The sequence below is a fragment of the Macaca fascicularis genome, chromosome 12, assembly GCF_037993035.2.
Source record: "Macaca fascicularis isolate 582-1 chromosome 12, T2T-MFA8v1.1".
Lineage (NCBI taxonomy): Eukaryota > Metazoa > Chordata > Mammalia > Primates > Cercopithecidae > Macaca > Macaca fascicularis.
The window spans coordinates 35686468-35709697 of NC_088386.1; the positions used below are offsets into that span (position 1 = coordinate 35686468).

A 23230-nucleotide genomic window follows, 5' to 3' on the forward strand; every position below is an offset into this window, starting at 1 on the left:
ATGAGGGAAAATATGATGATCTTATAATAAGGAATACAAAATTAGGTATTAGCTACCATTGTGTATAAGAGTAATGTTTTCTGAACTTCTAGGCTAGAGAATGTAAACATTATTAAATTCTAGGAAAGAAATGTTATCTTCACAGTGAATGGCATATCAAAGCCAGTGTGTGAGAATGTGAGTCTAAGTGTGTGTGTGTATGTAGTTGTGTGTTTAAATAAATTTCCTCAGCCATAACTGACAATTGTAGATTGTAACATTTGCATATATGTGAAAGCTCAGCACACACTGCCGACATAGGCTTTTGATAAGTACTTTTAGCGAAATCTATTCATAAAATAAAAATATACTCAAAGTAAAAAAATCAAGGAATAAATCCTGCAGTAAACAGAGCAATAAGTTGTAAAAAGATAAATACTAAAGGTAAAGGTTATTCTAGGTATAAATCTCACTGTCCAGTTATTTCTTACTTAACTTTTATATTATCTGTTGAGATATGTTAAGTCAATCTAAACTTGTATTCCATATATATATATATATATAAAGTATCTCCACAGAAAACTTTATTATTCAAACTCCTAAATGTATTCTTAAGTATATTTCACAGTTTATTCTGTGTGTGAAACAAGTCTTTTCTCACTTATAAATGACTAGATTCCTGATCCAAGTAAGATGTGTATGGTTTCACTATCAAAGGCTGGAAGACTCATATCATTGACTCTCCAGGCCACTACTGCATAAGCAAGCTAGAAATCAAATTGCACCAGGAGGCGCATAATTTATGTATTAAAACTGCAGAAGAAACCACAGCTGAAAAATTATCTTGGAGTGAAATGACTAAAGTATCAGAATTGCATTGCTTAAGTGCAACAATATCTTACAAACCCCATTCTAAAGGGACAGATTATCCATCAGAGAAAATGAACACATTCTAAGCATAGAATTTATCAAATAGTCCATCTTTAGTACCAATTTTTCTTTTGATTTTTGATCACTTTGGGAACAAAAAGAAAAAAGATGAGATTCACTAGAAACTATTTTTCAGAATAAATTGCAGCCACATAAGTATAACATCTGCTAGAGAAAAGCCAAACCAAAAAATTCATTTCATCTATTTTTCTTTCTGTACACTAGATACTTGCATAGCACTGTATGAAGAAAACATTGTTGGGCCTTTGGATACGATAACATCAAAAACAAAATGTCTTTCTGAATAAAACTGCTTCCCTATATTTTTTAATTGTCTTTATCTTTTTCAAGACTTGTTATCTTTCGAGATATGTTAAGCTGGCAGTAGATGTGGTAGCAGAACTGAAAAATAAACCACTTTTTGGCTCTTTTTTCCTCACATTCAAAATACATGGTAGAAATTTTTGTGCCAGATTACACTAAAATCTTCACAAAGTAGTGCTTGAGTCTCTCCATTTCTTGCAAGTTATAGTCAAAATGTTCATATTTAAGTAATGATTAATAACTCTTAGTATACATTAAATTTTGCTATATCATCTAGTATTGAGAAAGTCATTGTTAAAGTGATGAAAACGCATGGAGTATAAGATAAAACTGCTGTTAAAAAGTAGTTAGTTATATTTTGCTTAGCTCACAGAATTCTTATTCTCTTATATTTTAATCTTTTAAATCAAACTACATGAAGAAGTTGAATCTGTACATAATATTAGTATTCTCAGAGGAATAAGATTTTATATCCAAAGGATGTATTTGAAGATATAGAAATGAGAGAGAATAAAGAAAATCAACAATATTTTTTCAATTTCTTTCATCACATATACTAGTTTTCTCTGCGATTTGGAAATTGTAGGCATTTCGTATATTGCAGTACATTTATAATAGCCATAACATGTACTTAGGATTGAACTTTCTTCATATCTCAATCATCATCAAAATAGAAAGTAACATTCCTAGAAGAAAAGCACAGACTTTTCTTCAATTCTAAAACTAACCAAATAAGCAAATGACAAAACACAAAACAAAATAAAACACAATCACTGATACTGAAATGGACACAGATAAAACACATTTACATAAATAAATGACTTAATTTATGCAAAATTGTAAACGTTTCCAAATGAAACTTTTCCCCTTAGTCATAGCTTTTGATTGTTTACTACATAGGAACTTCATTAATACCAAACTTCTATAACTCATTCATCATCGACACTAAGGAATTAAAATCAAAACTTGGAAATACCATGATTTTGTTGAGCAGGGCATTTTTTTTTTTTTTTTTTTTTTTTGGTTCCAGCTGATAGTAATTTAATAATGGGAGATAGAATATAGCTCTAAATCAGTAGTTCTGATCAGGGACAATTTTGTTCTGCAGAAGACATTTGGCAATGTTTATAGACATTTGTTTGTTGCAACTTTAGGTGGTGGTACTGGCATTACTGAAATGGATAGAAGGAAATGATAGTTCTAAATATCCGCCCCTATAAAGGAAAATAAAGTACTTGGCAGAATGTCAAGAAGTTGAAACACATTGCTCTAGATAAGAAGGCATTTGGGTAGAGAAGCAAGTTTTATCAGGAAACATTAATTTTTATAAACTATCTCCCACCAAAGCTTGAAGCAATAGTTTAGAAAGATTTTTTTTATGGCATTTATAAAGAATCGTGACTTTGAAAGAGAATTATAAACTTGAATTTCTAGCATTTATAAAAATTTTTGCAATAGAAAATTGGAGTAGAACACAATAGAACTATGGAAGTAGATTAAATTAACTTTAGTTGAAAATAGATATTTATCATATAAAGTAGCCACAGGGCTCCAGGGTTAAAAAACACATTCTGAGCTCTGTTGACTATTGTTTTCACTAGGGCCCTAGTGAGAATAGGTCATCAATGTCGGGTCCCAACTGGCAGTCAGTTGCATATCATATATTATTTGCTAAATATTAAACTAACTGTATTAATATCACACCAATCTGTGGGTTCTGTTTCTTTGAAATAATAATTTCAGTTGCATTTACACAGCTCTGATATCAAAAGGCCCCTTCAAATAATATAACTCGATGATAAGTAAATCAGACACACCTGTATTTTCCATCTCTAGTCTGATGCTAAAAGTAGGTATAGCAAATAACCATTCTACTTACAAAAGAATGTGGAAATAGCATCTAATGGAATCTGATTTTCCATAAAGTACAATTTTGGGGAATAGAAAGGGATAGGAAGAGCTTTGGTTTGTTCAGCATGGTTGTCATGCTACTATGTATAGAACCTTTCTTTCTATTGCAATGTGGAGTCTCTGACAGGCACAGGAAGGCAGGGAAAAGGAAGAAGTAAGGGGAGTGTTTCTACTTCATGAAGACAGATAATGCCTTCTCTGCTGTGCACTGAAAAATGGTACAATGATATCAGTTTTCCCCTGAAGAGTATTATGTTCTAAGGATATAAAAATGCCATGTTTACTAAAACCGTTTTCTCAGAATATTTAAGCTACATAAAGAAATTTTCTTATTTTTAAAAACTACCCAACACAAGCTCTTAAATATGTAGAATTTCATTTAAATAAGTCAGTCAACAATTTTTTATAAAGTATTTAACACTTCATTGTAGAAACATAGGCAAAATGACTATATTATAACCAAAATGAAAAATACTGTTCAATTTAAAAAATGTACTTAAACAAGAACCTGAAAAAGTTTATGATATGCATAACATTGTTCAAGCAAAATTGCACTAGTATTACATAAATCAATAGTTTATAAAGGCCTCAATATGGCAAAGTTTAGAAATAGGTAGTATGCATGCACATAGTACAACAAAAAGTCTTCTTATAAAACAGCAGTTTTTTTAATGCTTGTACAAAGGGATAAAGAGCAACCACATATTTAACATATTTCATCTGTTAGGTTAATACATTATGACAGCTAAAAGTCAGTCATGTCTATCGGAGGAACAAAAAGCCCTCCAAAACTTGTGAATAAATCTTTTGTGCCTTTAAAGATATTTGTATAAAAATGCTATCCTTTTTTTTAATACAACTTAAATAAATCACACTTGTTTCAACTCAAATTTGAAGATAAACAAACCAAATGTGAATGGGGTCCATGTGTTCTGTAAAACCCAAGGAAACCTGAATACCAGAGCAACTGGTACAGCATTTAGACTCTCCACCTTCGATTATGGGCAGATCATTGTTCTTCTACAACTTGGAAGCCTCTTGAATATATTTTGGATAGAGCGAATAATGGATTACTCATATTATATCTTGAAAATATTTACCAATCACTATGTGTACTAAAATGTCTGCTTTGCCCTTTGTTTTTGACCTAGCAAAGAGGATGCATTCACATAATTGAAATTCTGTCATCAATTTGTGTGCTTATGTATTATTCTTTACTGTTTAGTGTAGTAAGGGGTTGGGTTAATCTTCCACAAAATGCATGTGACTGGAAGAAATACCTAAGACACAAGTACCCAATGCCCTGTTGTGCTCTAGGGTGGCTATCAATCTCAAGACTGAGGGAGAACAAAAGGTCTTATTCAGTAGCAAGTGCATCTGCCAACTTTGAGTTATATTTTTGCTATGTTCTACCACCTAAATATAACTATTGCTTACAAGGTGTATACATTTAGTACATCAGATAGAGTCCACTAAGTTTTGGAAAATGGAGTCATCTGTGTTCATGCAAATTATTAATTTTACATATTTTTAAATTTTTTCCTCAAAATTCTCATCTATTGGTTGGCAATCTAAGGCTAATTTCAAAGCAGGTGATGCTGAACTTGTGAGAGCTATATATTTTCAGCAGAGTCTGAATCGATCTTTATGGGCACAAAGAAGAGAGTTGATCATTCAATAATTTTCCCATCCATCCATTTAAAGAGAAAAATAAAATGACACTGTATTACAGCTTTCAAACCATATAATGGAAAAGTGCAGAGATTCTCTTTGATTAAGTACAACCAAAAAAGTTCATATAAAATAGATTGCTTATATTCACACTACAAAGGAATATGTTGTTTTTAATTTTGACAAATTCAAAGGTGTGTCATATCAGCAGCATTGTTGTAAATTGTACTGTAGTGCAGTTCTTTTTCATAAAAATACCATACAAATGGTCAATCAATAGTCATCAGCAAAACATAAACCCAAAAACTCAGAAAACAATTAACCAGGAAAAAGATAAAGAAAGAGGTAATGCTGATGCCAAAACAAGTATAATAACTATTGGAACATACAAAAGTAATCCTTATATTTTATACATTTATACAGCATATAAAAGGTATCACTGATTATGCCACTGTCTCTCTTATACCAATTTCTATTTTCTTTGGAAGCAGTTCTTTCCTTTCATCAACACTTCCTAAGGAGTTTCGACAGTTTTGCCCATCCATATATAATTTTGCATATACTGGATTGGAGTAATTTGTTGGCTGAAGGAGAAAAAAATATATAATTTTATTATTGGCCTTGGCCACATAATTATTTACTTCCTAGAATGTCCGTCTCCTAATCGTAACAATATTTATATGCAATACATCTAATTTATTAAATAGTAATTATTTAAAGGTTATTTATATGTTATGCTTACAGACTGTAGTCAACTCAAACAAGGTATTACATAAACCATAATTTTACATTTTGCAAGTAACTTGTAAACCTAAAAGGAACTTTGCCATACATAAAAACCCAGAAAAAGTCTTTGTGAAAGCTATGTTCACTGAGACTTTATTATAAAAGCATAAAATGTGAAACTAAATTGTCATGTTTTCAGTTTTTGTGTTGTCCCCTTATTGCTATTACAAGCCAATCAGCAGCAAGTAACATGTGTTTTCAGAAAAGCATGTGTTTGGTGCTTATAATGTTTCAATATGAACTTAAGTAAACAAAAATGTAAAGAAATGTGTTAGTATAGCAGATTTAAAATAAAAGCAAGATTTTTTGCCTCAAACAACCTCTGTGTACTTATTAGAAATATTTTTGGACTTTTTCAAATAATTGTGATGTACACAGTCATCCTAAGTTTCATAAACACTTACAGCATTTTGAAGTAGAATAGAGGCATGCAGTAGTTGACCTCTTTGAGTTGGAAAACATACATACAATGTTCATTATTTAACAAATTGCAGCTTATCCCAAGAAAGTTTTTCCTAGCGTTTGTTTGTTTTTGTTATTTTTTGTTCTGTTTTGTCTTTCCAAAAACAGTACATTAAATCTTAGTTACAACAAGGAAACATAATCTTTGAGCCATGTAATTGAGACAAACATGATAGAGAATGAGGATGAAAACAGCTAATGGGAAAGAGGATAAGGGACAGAATTCTCATCCCTAGGAATCTTGATATGCATATTTTCTTCTCTTCTGCTTAAAATGAACTAAGTAACTTTAGACGGAACAGCTTTCTCTAAACACCAGTTACTTAATTGAAACATGTTTTTGAGAATGGTTTTGTTAGACCCTCTGTAATTTCTCAATATGATGACACATTTTAAAGTACAGTCTATTTAACTGCACATCAAATTTGTATATATTAAATAAACCACTATGAAAGGAAATGAATAAAATCAAAAGTTTAAATTATTCAGTTTAAATTGCTGGCTAGAGCTTCTTTTCTAAGAATAACAAATACTCATGTTCATTGTTAAGGGGCTATAACATTTCCAAATCCAGTAGAAGGGAGATTTCTACTTAATGGCTTGCCTAAAATAATAATGTTTCGGATGTAATCTTGTATAGACAGAACACATAACATAAGCCCCCAATCTAAATGCTATTTTGAAATCTCTTGTTAATTAAAAATTTAATTAAAAACAAGCCTCTAAGTCTAGTAATCAATGTTTGATTGCCAGGGTTCTGTGATGAAATGGACATGAAATAATGAATATTCTTCTCTTACCCCAGCAGTTAGTGGTCCTTTCAAATCAGAGTTTAGGTAGATGGGCGGCGCTGTGTGTGGAAGCTTGAAAGCGCTGGGTCCTCCCGCTATGTATCTGGCCTGTATATAAAAGAGAACTTTAGTTTCTGATCTAATATTATGGAACCACTTTTCATTGATATATATCATGTTAATTCATAAAAATAACATAAAACTCTTTAGCCTTAAGTCATTTACAGTGTATTCATGTTAGCTTTAACAACTCAAAACAACTTAAAAGATCCAATATTAATTTTGGATTCAATATTAGTATTGGATCTTTGCTTCACAGGTAGGGACATTTCTCTCACAAAAGTCTTATTCAGAAAATATAAAAAACAGTCCAAGTAAGAATTGTCATGAATTTGAAGATAAAACTAGTACATATTAATTTCTCTCTTTTACAGTCTTCAAACTATTCTGTGGTTGCTCCCATAGTCAAATCTATTTTATGAACTGTGTTCAGTACTTTCAATCCTTTTGATTATAAGATACCATTGAACTAGAAATTTTACCCTCTTTGAAAATGACAGAAATGAGTGTTCTACAAAATTTTTTTCATATGTAATGTAATTTATACTGATTAGACCATGCATATATCAAACCCTTGTAACAGAGTGAATATTCTGTAAGATTCATATGATTATTAAGGTTGCTTCAGTGTGACCCTTTGTTTTTCACTACTGTCTAAACCTATTAGAACTAGCTGTAGTTACTCATTTGACAACAATTCACATTTACATTCAAATATCAGGATCCAGCTAGACGCAGTCATCTAAGTCATATTTGATGAAATTTTGGTTAGTCAGTCATCAAATTGGTAAATATTTATTGAGTATTATGCTCTAAGTACATTAAAATATATTTGGGTGGCACTGAAGCATAGGTTTATCTTCCTAGAGTAAATGTGAAAATTTTTAAAATGTGGTATAAAAAGCTATTGTCTTTAAGTGTACAAAATTGGATTAATTCTATCACTAGAAATAAAAGTGATGAGGAAAAAGTAAGAACTCTTCTTCATATGAAATATGCATAAAGTATATCCTTGTTAGTCTATATTATATGTACGAATACTATATTTTTATTCTTAAGAAAAATGCAAAGAATTTCAGAACTCTATTATTTAAGATGTCTTTCTCCTTCATAGATATAATAGATACACAGTGAACAATATGTATTGTGTCTCCACTTCTGTGATATTTTAAAGTAGAAAATATCAAATGTAAGGATACCAGGATTTTTTCCTTGAAAAATTTCAGATGTAGCAGTGAATTAATTAATAAATAACTATAAAATTATGCCTAATTAGAAAAATATTATAGTACTGTCCAACAGTACACAATGTATCCATGTGAAAAGATTGATTGATTTTCATAGAAGTGAATATTTGAGCATCAATTTCAGGCTTAGAAAGTCTAATCATGGATTCAGAACTAGATTGAATATGTGGGATCCTATTCAACTCCTTCAGGAGCACCTGTGACTGTGATTGCAAAATAATTTCAATGTAGATTGGCCACATTGAATATTTACAATGTAAAAGTGCATTTTGATGAAGTAACTTTTATAAGTCAGAAAAATAACTATTCAATAAATAAGCAAATAAGCCAAGAAAAATTGTTTCATAATAGTAAATTGATACTCTTAATTTAGAGAAAAATGTTCTAAAATTATCAGAAAGAATATTCAGATAATTCAGTGAAGTAAGTCTTCACAAGTTTAACTGGATAATTGTATCATTTAGCTATTTCTCTTAAAAGTTGCCAACCTGAGCTTATAGTAATAAAAACTAACAAATTTTTAAATTTAAAAGGCTGTGGATTATCAAGCTATATGTATCAATGAAATGTTTTAAACTAATAAGGATATAATGACAGAAAAATGTTTCTCAAAAGTAATTTAATTACAAAGAAGTCCAGGGACACAGCTTATCTGGCTCCTCATTTAAACATTATTGGAAACAACATACTTATTTTGACAATAAAATACTGTACTCTTTTATATTTAAAAATACACCGACCAAGATTTTTACACTAAGCTGTATATCTAGATTTGCTAATACCTCAACACATTTGATCAGATAATTATTTTACATAAATTGTACATATTTATGAGATACTGTGTTATGTTTTTATACATGTATACATTGCAGAAAAATAAAGTCAGAGCATTTAGCATATCTGTCACCTCATATATAGTTATGATTTTTTGTGGGGAGAACATTAAAAATCCTCTTTTCTAGCTATTTTGAAATATACAATACAATATTGTCAACCACTGTCACCTAACTGTGCAATAGAACACCAAAACTCATTCCTCCTATCTGACTGTGACTTTGTACCCATTAACCAACATCTATCTTACTTCCTCCTCCCCTCTCCATCCTCTAGTAACCTATATTCCACTCTCTACTTCAATATTAACTTCTATAGATTCCACATGTGAGTGAGATCATGTGGTATTTGTCATTCTGTGCCTGGCTTATTTCATATGTAACAATATTTTCCAGCTTCATCCAGTTGCCTCAAATGACAGGATTTCTTTCTTTTATATGGCTGAATACAATTTTCTTTATTCACTGTTGATGCACACTTAGGTTGATTCTATAGCTTGGCTATTGTGAGTAATGCTGTAAAAAAAACATGGAAGTACAGATATCTCTTCAATGTACTGATTTCCTACTTATTATGCATCAATTAAAACAAAAAAATAAATTTTAAAAGAAGGATGCCATGTCTGAAGTGATGAAAACGAAACTACCTTGTTAGTATCCAGTTCCTACCAAACCAAAACCCCATAGAACCACACTGTAAGGAATACTGGGAGGAACTGGGTAGAAATATCCCACCAAACTACTTTTCAGTCATATCGCTAGAGGCTGTGCATATGTTGGTCTTCTCCTTGCATACATTTCAACCTTGAAAGTCAGTAGCTTTACTTTATAATAGACCTTTATCTATCTATATATCTATCCACCCCTTGAAGAAGACCTAAACAATTTGCTGTGTGATAACAACACTAAAACAATTTTTAAATGAATTTTTCATTTGCTTAGGTAAACAGATAATGAGTCATTTTTCAATAAAACCATATAAAATAAATAACATCTTTATAAATGAACTGAGCAAATAATTATATTTTCTAAGATGTATTACACTAACTTGCAGCTTCAGATGAATGCAGTCCATAATTGTACTTTCTCTTTAGAAGAGGCTATATCATTCAACACATCCTAAAGTCTCTTATTCGAACTTCAGATAACAGAAAAACTTGGTGAAATTCAGAACCATAAAACAGAGATGCAACTCAAGAATGTCAGTGCTCACTACCCATTATCTTAAGACATATTACCTTTGTTGGGTCTATCATAAAGCCAGGATCTAAAAGACCTCCATCGCTGTGATCATGGTCTACCTCATACATGTTATAAGATGGATTGCCAATTTCTACATTTATTCCTCCATTGATAATAGGTTGTCTTCTAATTGTTTTTGTCCTAGAATATGTGAACATTAATATGTGTGAGTTTTGTATAAATAGCACAAGGTATATGAAATTATCATATTTACAAATTTACTTATTTTGAAACAAATTGAATAAATGACATTTGTCGGGTAACAGAGGAACAAAAAGTAGTACTTTGATAGGCCATTTTCCCAGTTGTTTGACTTAATAAAAACACACTGGAAATAAATACCTCCTGAATAGCTAAAACCACATCATTTGAAATTGAATATTTACCAATCAATTATCTTTTTAAATTCTATTTTTTCTCCTTTCTGAAAACTATTGCAACAAAAGAAACTCGTAGATTGTTTTCAATCTCCAAGTTACAAGGTTAGAATCCTGATTTACATAATTCAAATAGTGACTCAAAAGCTCTTGATTTTTAAGCTTATTTTGTACAAGTGCAAGTTTGTTACATGGTTATATTGCATAGTGTTGAAGCCTGGGCTTTTAGTATGTCCATCATCCAAATAATGTACACTGTACCCATTAGGTAATTTCTCACCATCCACCCCACTTCATTCCCCACCCTTCTAAATCTCTAATAGCTATCACCCTACACTCTGTGTCCATGTGTACACATTATTTCATGTTCATTTATAAGTGAGCACACATGGCTCTCGTCTTTCTGTAGACAACCTACTCCTCTAGATCTATAAGTTCATTTTCATATAAATTGAAATGATACTTCTAAAGAGATATATCTAAATCAATTCACTATTTGTGAATGAAATGTACAAATTGGAGATGTACATATGCATATCAGTATCACTGTATTGACATTACTAATCATACACATTAATATAAAAAGACGCTCCTCAGAGACCCTTGCTGTTTCAAGGAAAGACAACTGCAAATGTAAAATTCTACTTAACTTTTGAATAATACGATCTCTTGTTATTTTTGCTAGAATATATAAATGTACCATTCCATTAACATAATATGGGAGAAGAATTGTCTACATTATAATCACTTAAAAGAGAGGTATAAAATGATTTGAAAAACATTGGATTTTATAGTTGGCATAACTAAATCATATTTTAAAAAATGAAAGAAAAACCCATTATGTTTCTGCACCTAGTTGTGTGATTTATTCACTGACTGCTAATCTACAATATTGCATCTTACCTTCTTTTTCTTTTACAAAGCACTAAACCAATTACTAAGGTGGTTATCAAAGTCACCAAGAGGACGAGAGGCACAATGATGGCAATGCTTCCTGGAAAATAAATGAGTGAATAGATGAAGAAATAAATAAAATGAAGTAAAAATTGATACAACTAAATACTTTATTACACCAAATCACTTGACCATTGACATAATAAAAATAAAGCTTAGCCCAAATGTGTATATTTCAGGCTCATAATTGTGTTATTGGAAAATTACTCTCCTCTTAAACACGTGCTCTGATGGAAATGTTTCTTTACATATCTTTCATTTATGTGTTGCATTTAAATACCTTGAGATTACAGATCTGACGTTTTCTGTCAGTCTGTGTTTAGCAATTCCCATCACACATTTACTTGCAATGATTAAAGTACATGCTAGTACCTCTTTTTAAGTCAACTAAGACTGAATAAACATTTACACAGTTTCACTGACCACATTCCCACCCTTAGTTTTGTTCCTTTAGTTATGCATACTTTCTGGTCAGGGGTCCATGTGACAAGTTAGGTGGCAGCCTGGTAAAACAAAAGGGGTATCCAGTTTTAGCAAGACATATGTTGGGAGTTTGGCTTATGTGGCAAATGTCAATTATTTTCCTTTCTTCCATATATGAGAAAGGTCTTGGGTACTAGCACTAACAGATCTATCTTCAAAAGTGATCAGTGAAATTTGGTCTTTGTATTTATGCATCTGAGCACAGGGAGGAGGCAAAGTGGAGGAGATTTTATTTTCCATTTATATAATAGATTAGCAATAGGGTAATTGTTTTTTTAGTCAGTGAGTAGGCAGACAATAATAGCCCATTGCTAATAATGTGACCCACAGGAGAATATACCCAAATGTCACTTATTGTAGGAAGAAAACTGAATACAGGGTTGCCTGATAACAGGAAAGTATGACATAGCTAATGTTAACTTTTCTTACTGAAAAATATCTAGTACACATGAAACAAAGTATTTTGTCTACTTTGAATAAACCGCTGGTTGATACAGTCAAGTCAACTTAATCACCGGTTAACCTAAGAAACCAAGCAGCCCAACAACTAGTTAAAATTTAACATGGAGATCTTGAATGGATTAAGAACAGAACATTAAAAAGTCTTAAAGTATATGAATTTTTTCTGCAGATACATGTGCATGTGAAAATATCAAGGTAGAAATTAATGGTGATATTATGCACAATAACCAGCCACTTAGAACTGTACTATAAATATATAGACCTGTTTTATAGCCAGATGATATCTGGTTGAGATAATCCATACTGGATCACTTGCCAAATACCAAAAAGGTTTCATTAAGAAAATTTCATGTATAAGATAAATCTCTAATTTAGGACTTGGAGAAATAACTTGTGTAAAATAACCAAATAACCATCTCTTCTATCCACTTCTTTAGACACTTTCTAAAATGTAAAAGTCATTTTGTTTTTTCACGTAGTTATGAGAACTTACTGTGTTTGATATTACTATATTACCTCCTTTGTTTTGGGAAAGTGAACTTTATATGCATCTGTAATTTATTAGCAATTAATGAAAGTAGAGAATCTGGCACCTTGGATGATAATTAACATTTGTTCACAAGTTTTAAATACCAGAGAACAGCTTGGTTTCTTCATAAACTATGTCTTCAACTGATTGATCATCACTTTATAAATTTATCTACTTCATTTTCCTCTAAAATTTGTGTAAAATTGGTGGGTGTAAAATATCTATCAACATAGTTTTAGGGTATATAAAATTTATTTTCTCTCAATGCAATTATAAGTCATTTTCTAAAAATATATTTTACTTGTTCTACAGTTTGACATTCCTGTGAGGTAGAAAGCTGTTAATTAAGTATGCTAGAAAATAAAGGGTTTCTTTTTTTTCCCTTCACAGATGGCAGTTGCAATCTCATATATTATTGCATTTTGTGTTTAAGAGCCTAGACTTCTAATATGTTTATGTAACCAATCAAAGTAACCACTATAACACCCTGGTGTCACCGATAAATAATGCAGGGTAGAAGCTTGGCAAGTTTTTTTAAATTTTATAAAATAGTTTTTATTGCTGGAAATCACAGGTATTTTTAAAATTATATAAAGATATTATAAAAATAAGTATTTTTCCTAGTATATATGACAGTAAATTTCATACTGTAAATACAATGACCAATCCCTATTGTAGGTGATTTTTTAACAGTACATTGTTAATGGAGTATTAGAAACTGGTTGAAAAATGTAAACTCTGTACTTATTAAGGGTGGAGGGGATATCTCAACAAGTTTCTCGTTAAAAAGTAGAGCAAGTCTTTGTTGCAACACAGTTCTGAAACCTCATCATGCAACATTTTTCCATTAGAAGAAAGAACTGTAAGTGCTGTGATGAAGAGCCCCTTTCCATAGGACAGCTAGTACAGCACAGCAGTTGAGATAATGGACTCTGGAGCCAGGATACCTCTATTCAAACCTCACTTCTACTATTCATTACCAACATATACTTAGGCACATTAATTATATCTGTCTCAGTTTACTCATCTATAATATGGGTATCATCATTAATAGGTATCATACAGTATTATAGATAGGATTATGCCAATCATAGAAAATGCTACATACATGCTTAATAAACAATCAAAACACATGTTCTTATAGCACTCTGTACATGCTTCTATTTTGAACTTCTCACAATATATTGTATCAGTTTGTTTCTGAGATATTTGAGGGCACAATCTGTTTCTCTTTGTTCTGCAAATAGTGCAGTCCTTAGGATATCATAGGGTCTATAAATTCCATTCTTATTTAGCAAATATATCTTAAGTGTTTGCTGTGCTCCAGACCCTCAACGTATACTCTATTCCATACTGAGGATAAAATGACCTTTCTCTTACGTTGCTTGATGTATAACAGAAGATGAGAAACAAATGAGTTCATTCATTATAGTAGCATGAATGCTGTATTAGGGAAGTATGCACTGTTCTGGGAATACAAAGGAGGTGCCTCCAACTAGATCTGGGCTGGAGGAGGACTAGTGTGTCTCTGAGGCTTAAGGAGCAAGTCCTCTGTAGTTCATGAAGAGACTTTAAAGGCCAAGAGGATTACGATTAAGGAAAAACAGTTGGGGTGGGAGGAGTGTGCTGGAAGGAGATGTGACTACACTGGAAAGCAGAGGTGAGATTGTGAAGGAGTGTGTAAGTCATGTAAATCAGATGGGCAATTGTACTATTTTTTCTTTTTAAAAAGATGATGTTGAATAAAATTTAGGAAGGAACATCTACTGAATTTATTGTTTGATTCAACTTAGGAAAGCAAAGAGAAGGTTAAGTATGGAACTTAAGTGTTGTTTCCATAGCCAGGTGGATTGGCTCAAGTCTCAGCTAAAGTATCCCCACCTTTCAGCCATCCATATGGACAGACAGGCAAAATAAGGTATATGAAAATGACTGTGGTTAGGGGGTGGTGATGAGATCATTTGGGAACTGAGCTTGAGATCACTGTGGAATGTAGACGATACAGATACAGATATATCAAGCAAGCAGTGAAATATATGTCTCAAACTTAGGAGATAAATAAATATCGAGCACAGGAATTTTGGGGAACCAACAGAGTTGATAACTCATGTCAAGGATTTATGTCTTGGCAAGGAAAGTGCATCCAGGACAAGGGGAGAGTATCTAGTGATAAACAGGTAAATTAACCAAGCAGAATAGAAAGAAAATAATGTCACAAAGAAAGAGTTGCTTCAAAAGAGGTAGAAGAGAAACCAGAAGTGTTCAGTATCATGAAGGTCAGAGGGAGAGAACATTTTACTTACTGATCAAATTTACAATAGAACAGTATTAGCGTAAATTACATAATTACAATGACTTCCTTTGACATGTTCTTAAGTTTATGTTTATAGATATGTATAAGTGTGGAGTATATATATTTGTTGAAATTAGCATGCCTTCTCTTAAGCATTTTGGTATATTGTAATGTTAAAAATTGTAAAGAAAATACGTTCCCAACTTAGTAAAGGTGATCCTTCCAGTGATCTTCAAGAGGCTGCCTATCATCTTGGTCCTGTATCTCTAGCTTCACTTTGTACCACTCTTGTCCTCTTGATACCAGCACACTGGTCTTCTTTCAGTCTGCTGGAAATGTCTAACTCTTTCTTGCTCCAGGGTTGTTGTACCTACTTTTTTTTTTTTTTTTTTTTTTTTTTTTGAGACGGAGTCATGCTTTCTTACCCAGGGTGGAGTGCAGTGGCGCGATCTCGGCTCACTGCAAGCTCCGCCTCCTGGATTCACACCATTCTCCTGCCTCAGGCTCCCAAGTAGCTGGGACTACACGCGCCCGCCACCACGCTGGGCTAATTTTTGTTGTATTTTTAGTAGAGACGGGGTTTCACCGTGTTAGCCAGGATGGTCTCGATCTCCTGACCTTGTGATCCGCCCGCCTCGGTCTCCCAAAGTGCCCGGATTATAGGCGTGAGCCACCACGCCCGGCCGTATCTGCTGTTCTTTATTCTTGTACCTTGAGCCTCAAGTCTCAGCTGAAGTATCACCACCTCAGAGAAAGCACTCCTGACCCCACTGTTCCCGTGACAGTCTCTATCTTTGCCCTTTTTATCTTTTTTTGTTTGTTTGTTTTTGTTTCCTTCACGGGCCAATCAAAACTCACAATTACTTTTTAAATTTGAATATTTCCTTTTTTATTTGCTTCCTTATTTTATTGCTGTTTACTCCATTAGAACCTCAGCTTCGTGAGAAGAGGCACTGTCTGCCTTCCTCACGGACCTGTCTCTGGAATCTAGTGCAGTACTTGACACTTAGCAGAGACTTGATAAACCTTTGCTTTGGGAGAAATGAAAAGAAAACATTATTTTGTTGCGTTTTTCAGCTATATCTCTATATTTGCCAATTTATAATTCCTAGTATAATATAACCAGTTTTTTTATTAAAATATAATGGATGATATAAAATGATAAAGACAAAGTAGAAAAAGAGATACAATGACCCCCAACAGATATCTTGCCCCTATTGTCACTATAGTAAAATACAGCAACTCTACTGTACCACAAATGCTGGATATATTTTTATCTTTCATAATTTCAGCAGATACAACAAATAACACAATTCAAACACTGATCATTCAATGCTCAATTTTATGTAAATTTTAAAATTTTATGTAAATTTAAAATAGAAGTATGCAATGAATATGTTATCATCCTGAGTTTAAAACTCTTCAAAATATCTTCAGAAGAGTCAGATTAGATTTTTAAAATGGAACCTGAACACAAAGCCCTAGATAATAGATCTGCCTAATTCCACAAACTGCTTTTTAGATACTTTAAACATCAGAAGCCAGTGAACATCACTACCGCTATTCAGAGATGATTATGAAGACCATGTACAAATCAGAAAAGTAAATCTCTGTATAAATTGATAGGAATTAGGCAGACACAGGCAGTGTATTCTGGACTACGCCAACGAAGGTCCACTGATGATGGAAATGCAGATTTGAAAACACATTCCTAAAGTTTCATCTTTCTTATTGGATAGATGACTTCTGCTCAAGTTTGGGGAAGGTTTGACAACCATTCAAAATCACTAGATTTTACCCAAAAGAATAAAAGTAATCCTCCTTCATGGGAATGGTCAGTTTAACTACCTTTTCCCTTCTTTCAGAGCTGCTGAGTCAAGTTTCTCTAAGCATAAATGTCTGATGATAAGCGTCTAATAGAGTCATTATTTGGTCAACTTTGCTCAAGTCTGTGATAATTTGACATATATGTAGCTAAATAGCCCTTTCAAAAGGCATTGATAGTTCTATTAAATTTCATGACTTTAAATTAGTGATGGGAGAAAGAGCTTCAGAATCTTTGGGAAGGGTTACAACTATTTGCAACTCTTTCCCCTATTTGATGTTCTTTACTTTAGAACTGTTGCATGCAATTAAAACCAGTTTCTTACATTTGCCCATGCAAATCGTTGGAGACCCCACTCTCTAACAGGAATGCCTGGAGCATTCCAGCTCCAATCCATTTTCCAAACACTAAACTTTCCCTTTGTGGATGGCGCTTATACAAAATTTCCAAATTCAATACACATTCCATGCTATTTCTTGTCAGAGTTTTAAAATTTTTAAAAAAATTTTTTGATGCTCTAAAAAGGCTATGTATTTTTTTATATATATTTGATCATCAAGAAACTACCGTTAAAAAGGCTAAAGCATCTTTTCAATTCCTAATTTATAAAGGAAGCATGTTCTACAGGTTGACAACTTCAAATGCATTTCTCTCATTAATGCTCTCAGTGATTGTTGAGTTTTGCAAATAGTTTATGAAAACCATATATAAATTAGTATGCCTCCGGAGTTATTACTGGTAATAATAGTTTGAGCCCTAAATCCTGGGAAGAGATATAAAGTATTTTTTCTTTTCTTTTGCATATCAAATTAGGCAAGACACATTTTGCCACTGCTAACCTTTTATCAACCAATTCCCCAATTCCCAGTGTCCTATTCCTACAATTATATGCTCATAGCTTCCCTATGACCTCTCCCTCCCTTGACCTAAGGAGAGCACACGAATTCTAAGATCAACTCAAAATGCTCCATAACCAAAAATCACCTCACCTCACCTATCCAAATTTAAATATTCATGCCAAGACTATTTATTCTAGACCTATTTTCCATTTTTCAAAGATGCCTAGGCTCAATAAACCCAAATTAACTTCTAAATTGGGAAAAATTGGACAATGATATCAAAACTGTCTGGGGACAGAGACAACAAACGGGAACATCAGCAAAGATGGGAAGCCTGCTTCTAGGGTACAAAAATAATATATTTTATACTTTAATAGTCTCTTTCCTTTTTCACTAACTCTGAAACAATATGCTTCTTGCTTGTTTTTATGAAATCCTTCTCACCAGCAGTAAAGGACTAGGGAAAAATTGCTAAGGTAAGCAATCTTCCATCAAGGATATTATTTTTCCTTCGCAAATTTATTTACACCCAATAGACAATACAATTGTTTCAAAGGTTTTTCACTAATGGTAAAATTAATGACAACATGTGTGAATTGCAAACTTTATTTCAGACTGTTATTTTGAAAAACTTTATAACATTTCAGGTTGTCAGAAACTGTGCACAGACACACAATGATGATATAGACACACCTGACCCTAAGACTATGGACGCACAAAAAAATTTGCAAAAATGGTGATCTATATTTTAATATACTTCAAAACCAATACTTTAAAGATAAAGAAGCAATAAATCAATGTAGATCTTTATTAAGAATTGCTTGTTAACTTGCTTCTCTGTCAGACTAACTAATAAAGTCTGTCTTTTTCCCCCCATGGCACATTGAAATGCATTCCAAGACAATACACTTTGCTCTAATTAAAACATGGAATTAGTTTCCTTCCTGGAGTATTTTCACTTCCACTGTGGTATCTGCGACTTTTGCAGCTGATGAACATTTCCAAAGAAAAGCTTATGCTAGGTTAGGAGATGTGCATTCTGAAAACTCCCAAATTTGGGATAAACTCTCCCAGCCTAGAAGAACACGAACACGAGCCTGTAATTAGACGAGAGCTCTGTGCTTCCTCTTTAAAAAACACCTCAATTGCAGTGAATCTCTTACAAAATTCCATGAAGATTTCATAAGACTCACCTCACTCAATAATGAGATTAAAATGATTTATATACAGTGTAGATTACCCAAAATATTAATCTGAGAAACTTACTTGTGCTGATGTGATCAGACTTGCTGCTCTTTGGGGCTGGCCTTTCACACTGTGTGCCTGACCAGTTGGTAGAGCATCTAAAAATATCCAAACAACAAACAACACAGATCAGTGAATAACAAAGCCCAGCAGTCTGCTAATGTAGTAATTTTAACAAAATGAAATGTTACAGGAGCCAGTCAGCACAGATTCATGAATATTACATAGAGATTTCTGCTGATTTCTTGCATATTGTTAGTACGCTGAGTGTAACTTTCATTGGACTTCATTTGTTAAAATACTTTTTAAAATATAGATTTATAGACATTTTACTTTTTCTGTGTTAAAATTGGCACATTTTATAGCGATATTGAAATCTTGATTAAGAATTGGAAATTAATTCGAGAGTTACGGAAAATTACAAGTGGCCACTTACAAAAATTGAGTTTGCATGTTAAGCAAATCCTTCTATAAGTATCTGTGACTTGTTTTTCTGGTTGTTCTAAGTACAGAGTGGAACTAACTACCAAAGAGCAAATAGTCATCTGTCTCATAGTTCAAGCTGTGGAGTTTTTACTCTCCTGAGTAGAGATGACAAAATACAGGGCTTTCCCATTTTAAATCATTCTTCTATTAACATGAAGTCGAGAATGTGCCCAAGTTTTTATTGGGAGGAGTTGTTTTTCCCATGTAAGTACTGTGACATTATGATAAGAAATAGAAGACAAGAATAATAGATCTGATTAAAAGCCACTATTTAAACATAAATCACAACTATGAAATTAGCTAGTTGCATCAAAATAAATGCTGGAACAGTTTTAGTTGTGTTTAAACAATGTCTATTGGCTACCATAAGATGCCTTTGTGTATCTGTCACAGGAAATTCACAGAGAAACAATTTAATTGGCTTCAGTTCTTAGTTAAAATGACTGTCAAGTACCACCATATCAAGAATAGCTGTACACAATAAAAAAACAGCTTCCAGAGTCATTCCAAGTGTAACTCTCTGGGCATGGTGGGCCAAACTAAATAACTGCAATTTCACGGTCTCTGCCAATTCTGACATAGCCAATTTTGATATCTGAGGCTGCTTCCTGAACTAAACTTGTATGATGCTGTATGAATTATTTGTGATAGTCATAAAATCAGTATTGGCTGTCCTAAAACATGGGCAAATTCTCATAAAATCATTATTACTGACAAAATAAAATAATAAACATAAAAGTGTTTCAAAGAAGCATATATAGACGTGAACACAATTGGCAATAAGGATATTATTAGATAAGAGTTATTTAATTAATAATGATAAATTTAAAACTATGAATATGGAACATGATTTAAATGAAAATTAATATGATTTATATTATGATTCAGGGCATCACTCATACATTAGCTCAACTTTTGTTGCCACATCATAAAAACTTACAAATTATATAATTTTGTATACATCATGTTTATTTTAAACCATAATACAAGTAAATCATTAACACAGATAAATGCATTTAAGGCCAAGTCTACAACTCTGTATTAATAAAGTTAGGTAATGAAATAAGGATATTTTCAAATCATTAGAATAAAGTGAACAACAAATAAAATCATTATGTTTGTTTTTTCTTTTTAATTTGTGGTATTTGCAGATGAATGATCTAGAAAAATGTTCCAATTCTTCATATACTGTAATCATTGAAACAGTCCACAGATAGTTCAAAATAATATATTTGGGAACATTTTGCAAACATGTTCTTGGAGTGAATTCTAATGATTGTGAAATGCTTTTTGTGTTATGTAGCTCTACATCTGTCAAATCTTTCTAATTTACCCCCGAGAATATTTCATATGCTCCACTGAAAAACTAATGCTGACTGCTTAGTTATTTCATTACGTATTAATAGCTGTTGTGTACAAGTCTACATGTGTGCAATTACTTTGAATTATTGATTAAAATATCAAAATTTGCTTTATACATTACCTCATTTAAAAGAAAAAAAAAAACTAAATCAGGTTCATTTTAGATAAGTGACCCAAGGCATATTTTATTGTGTTACTGAATAAAGAACCTCTGGGACTCATTAGTACACTTTTGGAAAAGCTTTGAAGTCAGAAAGTGGAATTGCTTGAGAATTAGAAGATTAAATTTACTTGATCATATTATGGTTCTGACATGAACATCACGTATTTTTAATAATTTGTAAAGTAATTATATTTTGAGATCTCCAGATTAGCAGAAAGAGGTTTTTAAATAAAGAGGATAAGGATAGTGTGATTCTTATTCCAAATTCTAGAATTATTTAAGTAGGACAGGTGTTTGTTAATATTATAGTATAATTTCCTAATTTATCCATGGCTTAGGGTCCAGTATTTATGATAGATAAAAGAAGTCACCTGCTAGTGTTCATAATCCTCTTCTCTTTTAAATTGTGGGAGCCCATTTAAATTCATAATCTTTACAGAATATTTTACTTATTATATATTGGAGAAAAACTCAAAGACTGTACTGGAGAAATAATTAATTTTAACAGTTATATATCTTAATGTGCTGATGATCACTTTGCCATTCTCCTTATACTCCTTATAAAATAATGTTTTATGGCCAAAGATAAAATATGTTCCACTGTTCTGCATTTGTCTCAGTCTTAAAAAATCTCTTTTGGGTTATTAAATAGAAATCATTATTCTTGTTGCCTACCTTACAAAATTATAACTTAAGGCATTTGCTGCTCCACAGGTTCTTCCAGTGGTTGATTTAAGACCAAGTATTTTTGCCATCTTTACAGCAATCCATAAATCTTCATACTTTAAGTAGACTACAATGATCAAAGCCATTAATGGCAGAGCATTTAAGAAATAAAATATGTGCAGATCATCAAAATCTCCTGTCCAATTCCTTGCTGAATTATTTGCATAGCCATGCTGACTATAATTTCTCTGGCATCTATCCCTTTTTTATTATTCCTCAAGCAAAATCCATAGTCCATGCACTGGTCATCTTTAATATGTACTGTTGCAATCCACTATTCTCTGCTATTCATCCGGGGACAATTATCTTCAAGTTAGCCCTGTGCTAGGCAATCTTTTTTGTTTTCCTCACCCTAGCAAAAAGCTCTGTATCATTCATGTTAAAATTGCAGACGTTTCCCACTGCCCTTAGTCTTAGGACAATGAAAATCAGCTTTATCTTATGTACTGATCACTATACAACTGTAAATTATTTAACATTTTAAACAATTCTGTGAATTTTAAGTATCATTGGATCAGGAACAAATGGATGGATAGATAGACAGGTAGGTAGGTGGATAAATAGATACTTATTGACTATTCTAATAATTATTTATCCTTCTTTCTTTACATCATCAAATGAAGGTACTGCTCTTGGCAGTTTCCTGCCGTCAATAGCTGCATGGTAAAGGGTATTGATTTAACATTATTTGACTTCTACTTTTTTCTAACATTATTTAATGCTAAATTGTTTCCTTAATCTTATTCTTCCACTTCCATAATAGTTGTATCTATAAGTGCTCTTAATTACAGCATATTTTATGGTATTCCCTTATGCTATTCCCTTATGTTCCAGACTAGAATAATGATTATGAAAAATGAGAGATGTTGAAATTCAGATTCTGGGGCCCCATATATCAGAGAATTCTTCAAGTAACTTGGGATTGTGGTCAGCATTCTTCATTTCAACAAGGTGAATCATAAAAATAATTCACAAGTCACACTTCAAGAAATATTTGAGATACATTATTATTATTATATTCTTACAGACTTTGTTCTTATACCAAATATCGTTCCATGTCTTATTGTGAGGATGAGAATAATAATATACAAGCCCAGCATGATTGCTCAAAAGATAATATAAGCTAGGTAGAAGTTCCCTACACAGTACCTGGAGTGTGCTTATTTATTTATTTTTTGTAACTAATTCTCATCTGAATGTTACTGTATGAAACACATGGTAAGTTAATTTATGGTGTCCCTGAGCAGTTT

The 23230-nt window shown here is 32.3% G+C and overlaps 1 protein-coding gene across 4 annotated transcripts in view; it reads right to left on the bottom strand.

Annotated features, from left to right (window-relative positions):
- Positions 1 to 3503: 3503 nt before the first annotated feature.
- Positions 3504 to 23230, bottom strand: part of LRP1B (LDL receptor related protein 1B) — a 1954889-nt gene continuing 1935162 nt past the window's right edge. For 3 of the 4 annotated variants that reach the window (XM_005573071.4, XM_015433154.3, XM_074008981.1), the window contains 5 exons: positions 19265 to 19341; positions 11517 to 11607; positions 10233 to 10377; positions 6864 to 6962; positions 3504 to 5399 (listed from right to left, as the gene is read on the bottom strand). In XM_005573071.4, coding sequence (XP_005573128.4) covers positions 5259 to 5399; positions 6864 to 6962; positions 10233 to 10377; positions 11517 to 11607; positions 19265 to 19341 — 553 coding nt within the window. In that variant the 3' untranslated portion in view covers positions 3504 to 5258. Of the gene's footprint in view, positions 5400 to 6863; positions 6963 to 10232; positions 10378 to 11516; positions 11608 to 19264; positions 19342 to 23230 lie in introns of those variants that run through there. The other variant, XR_012421093.1, reaches the window with a different exon arrangement.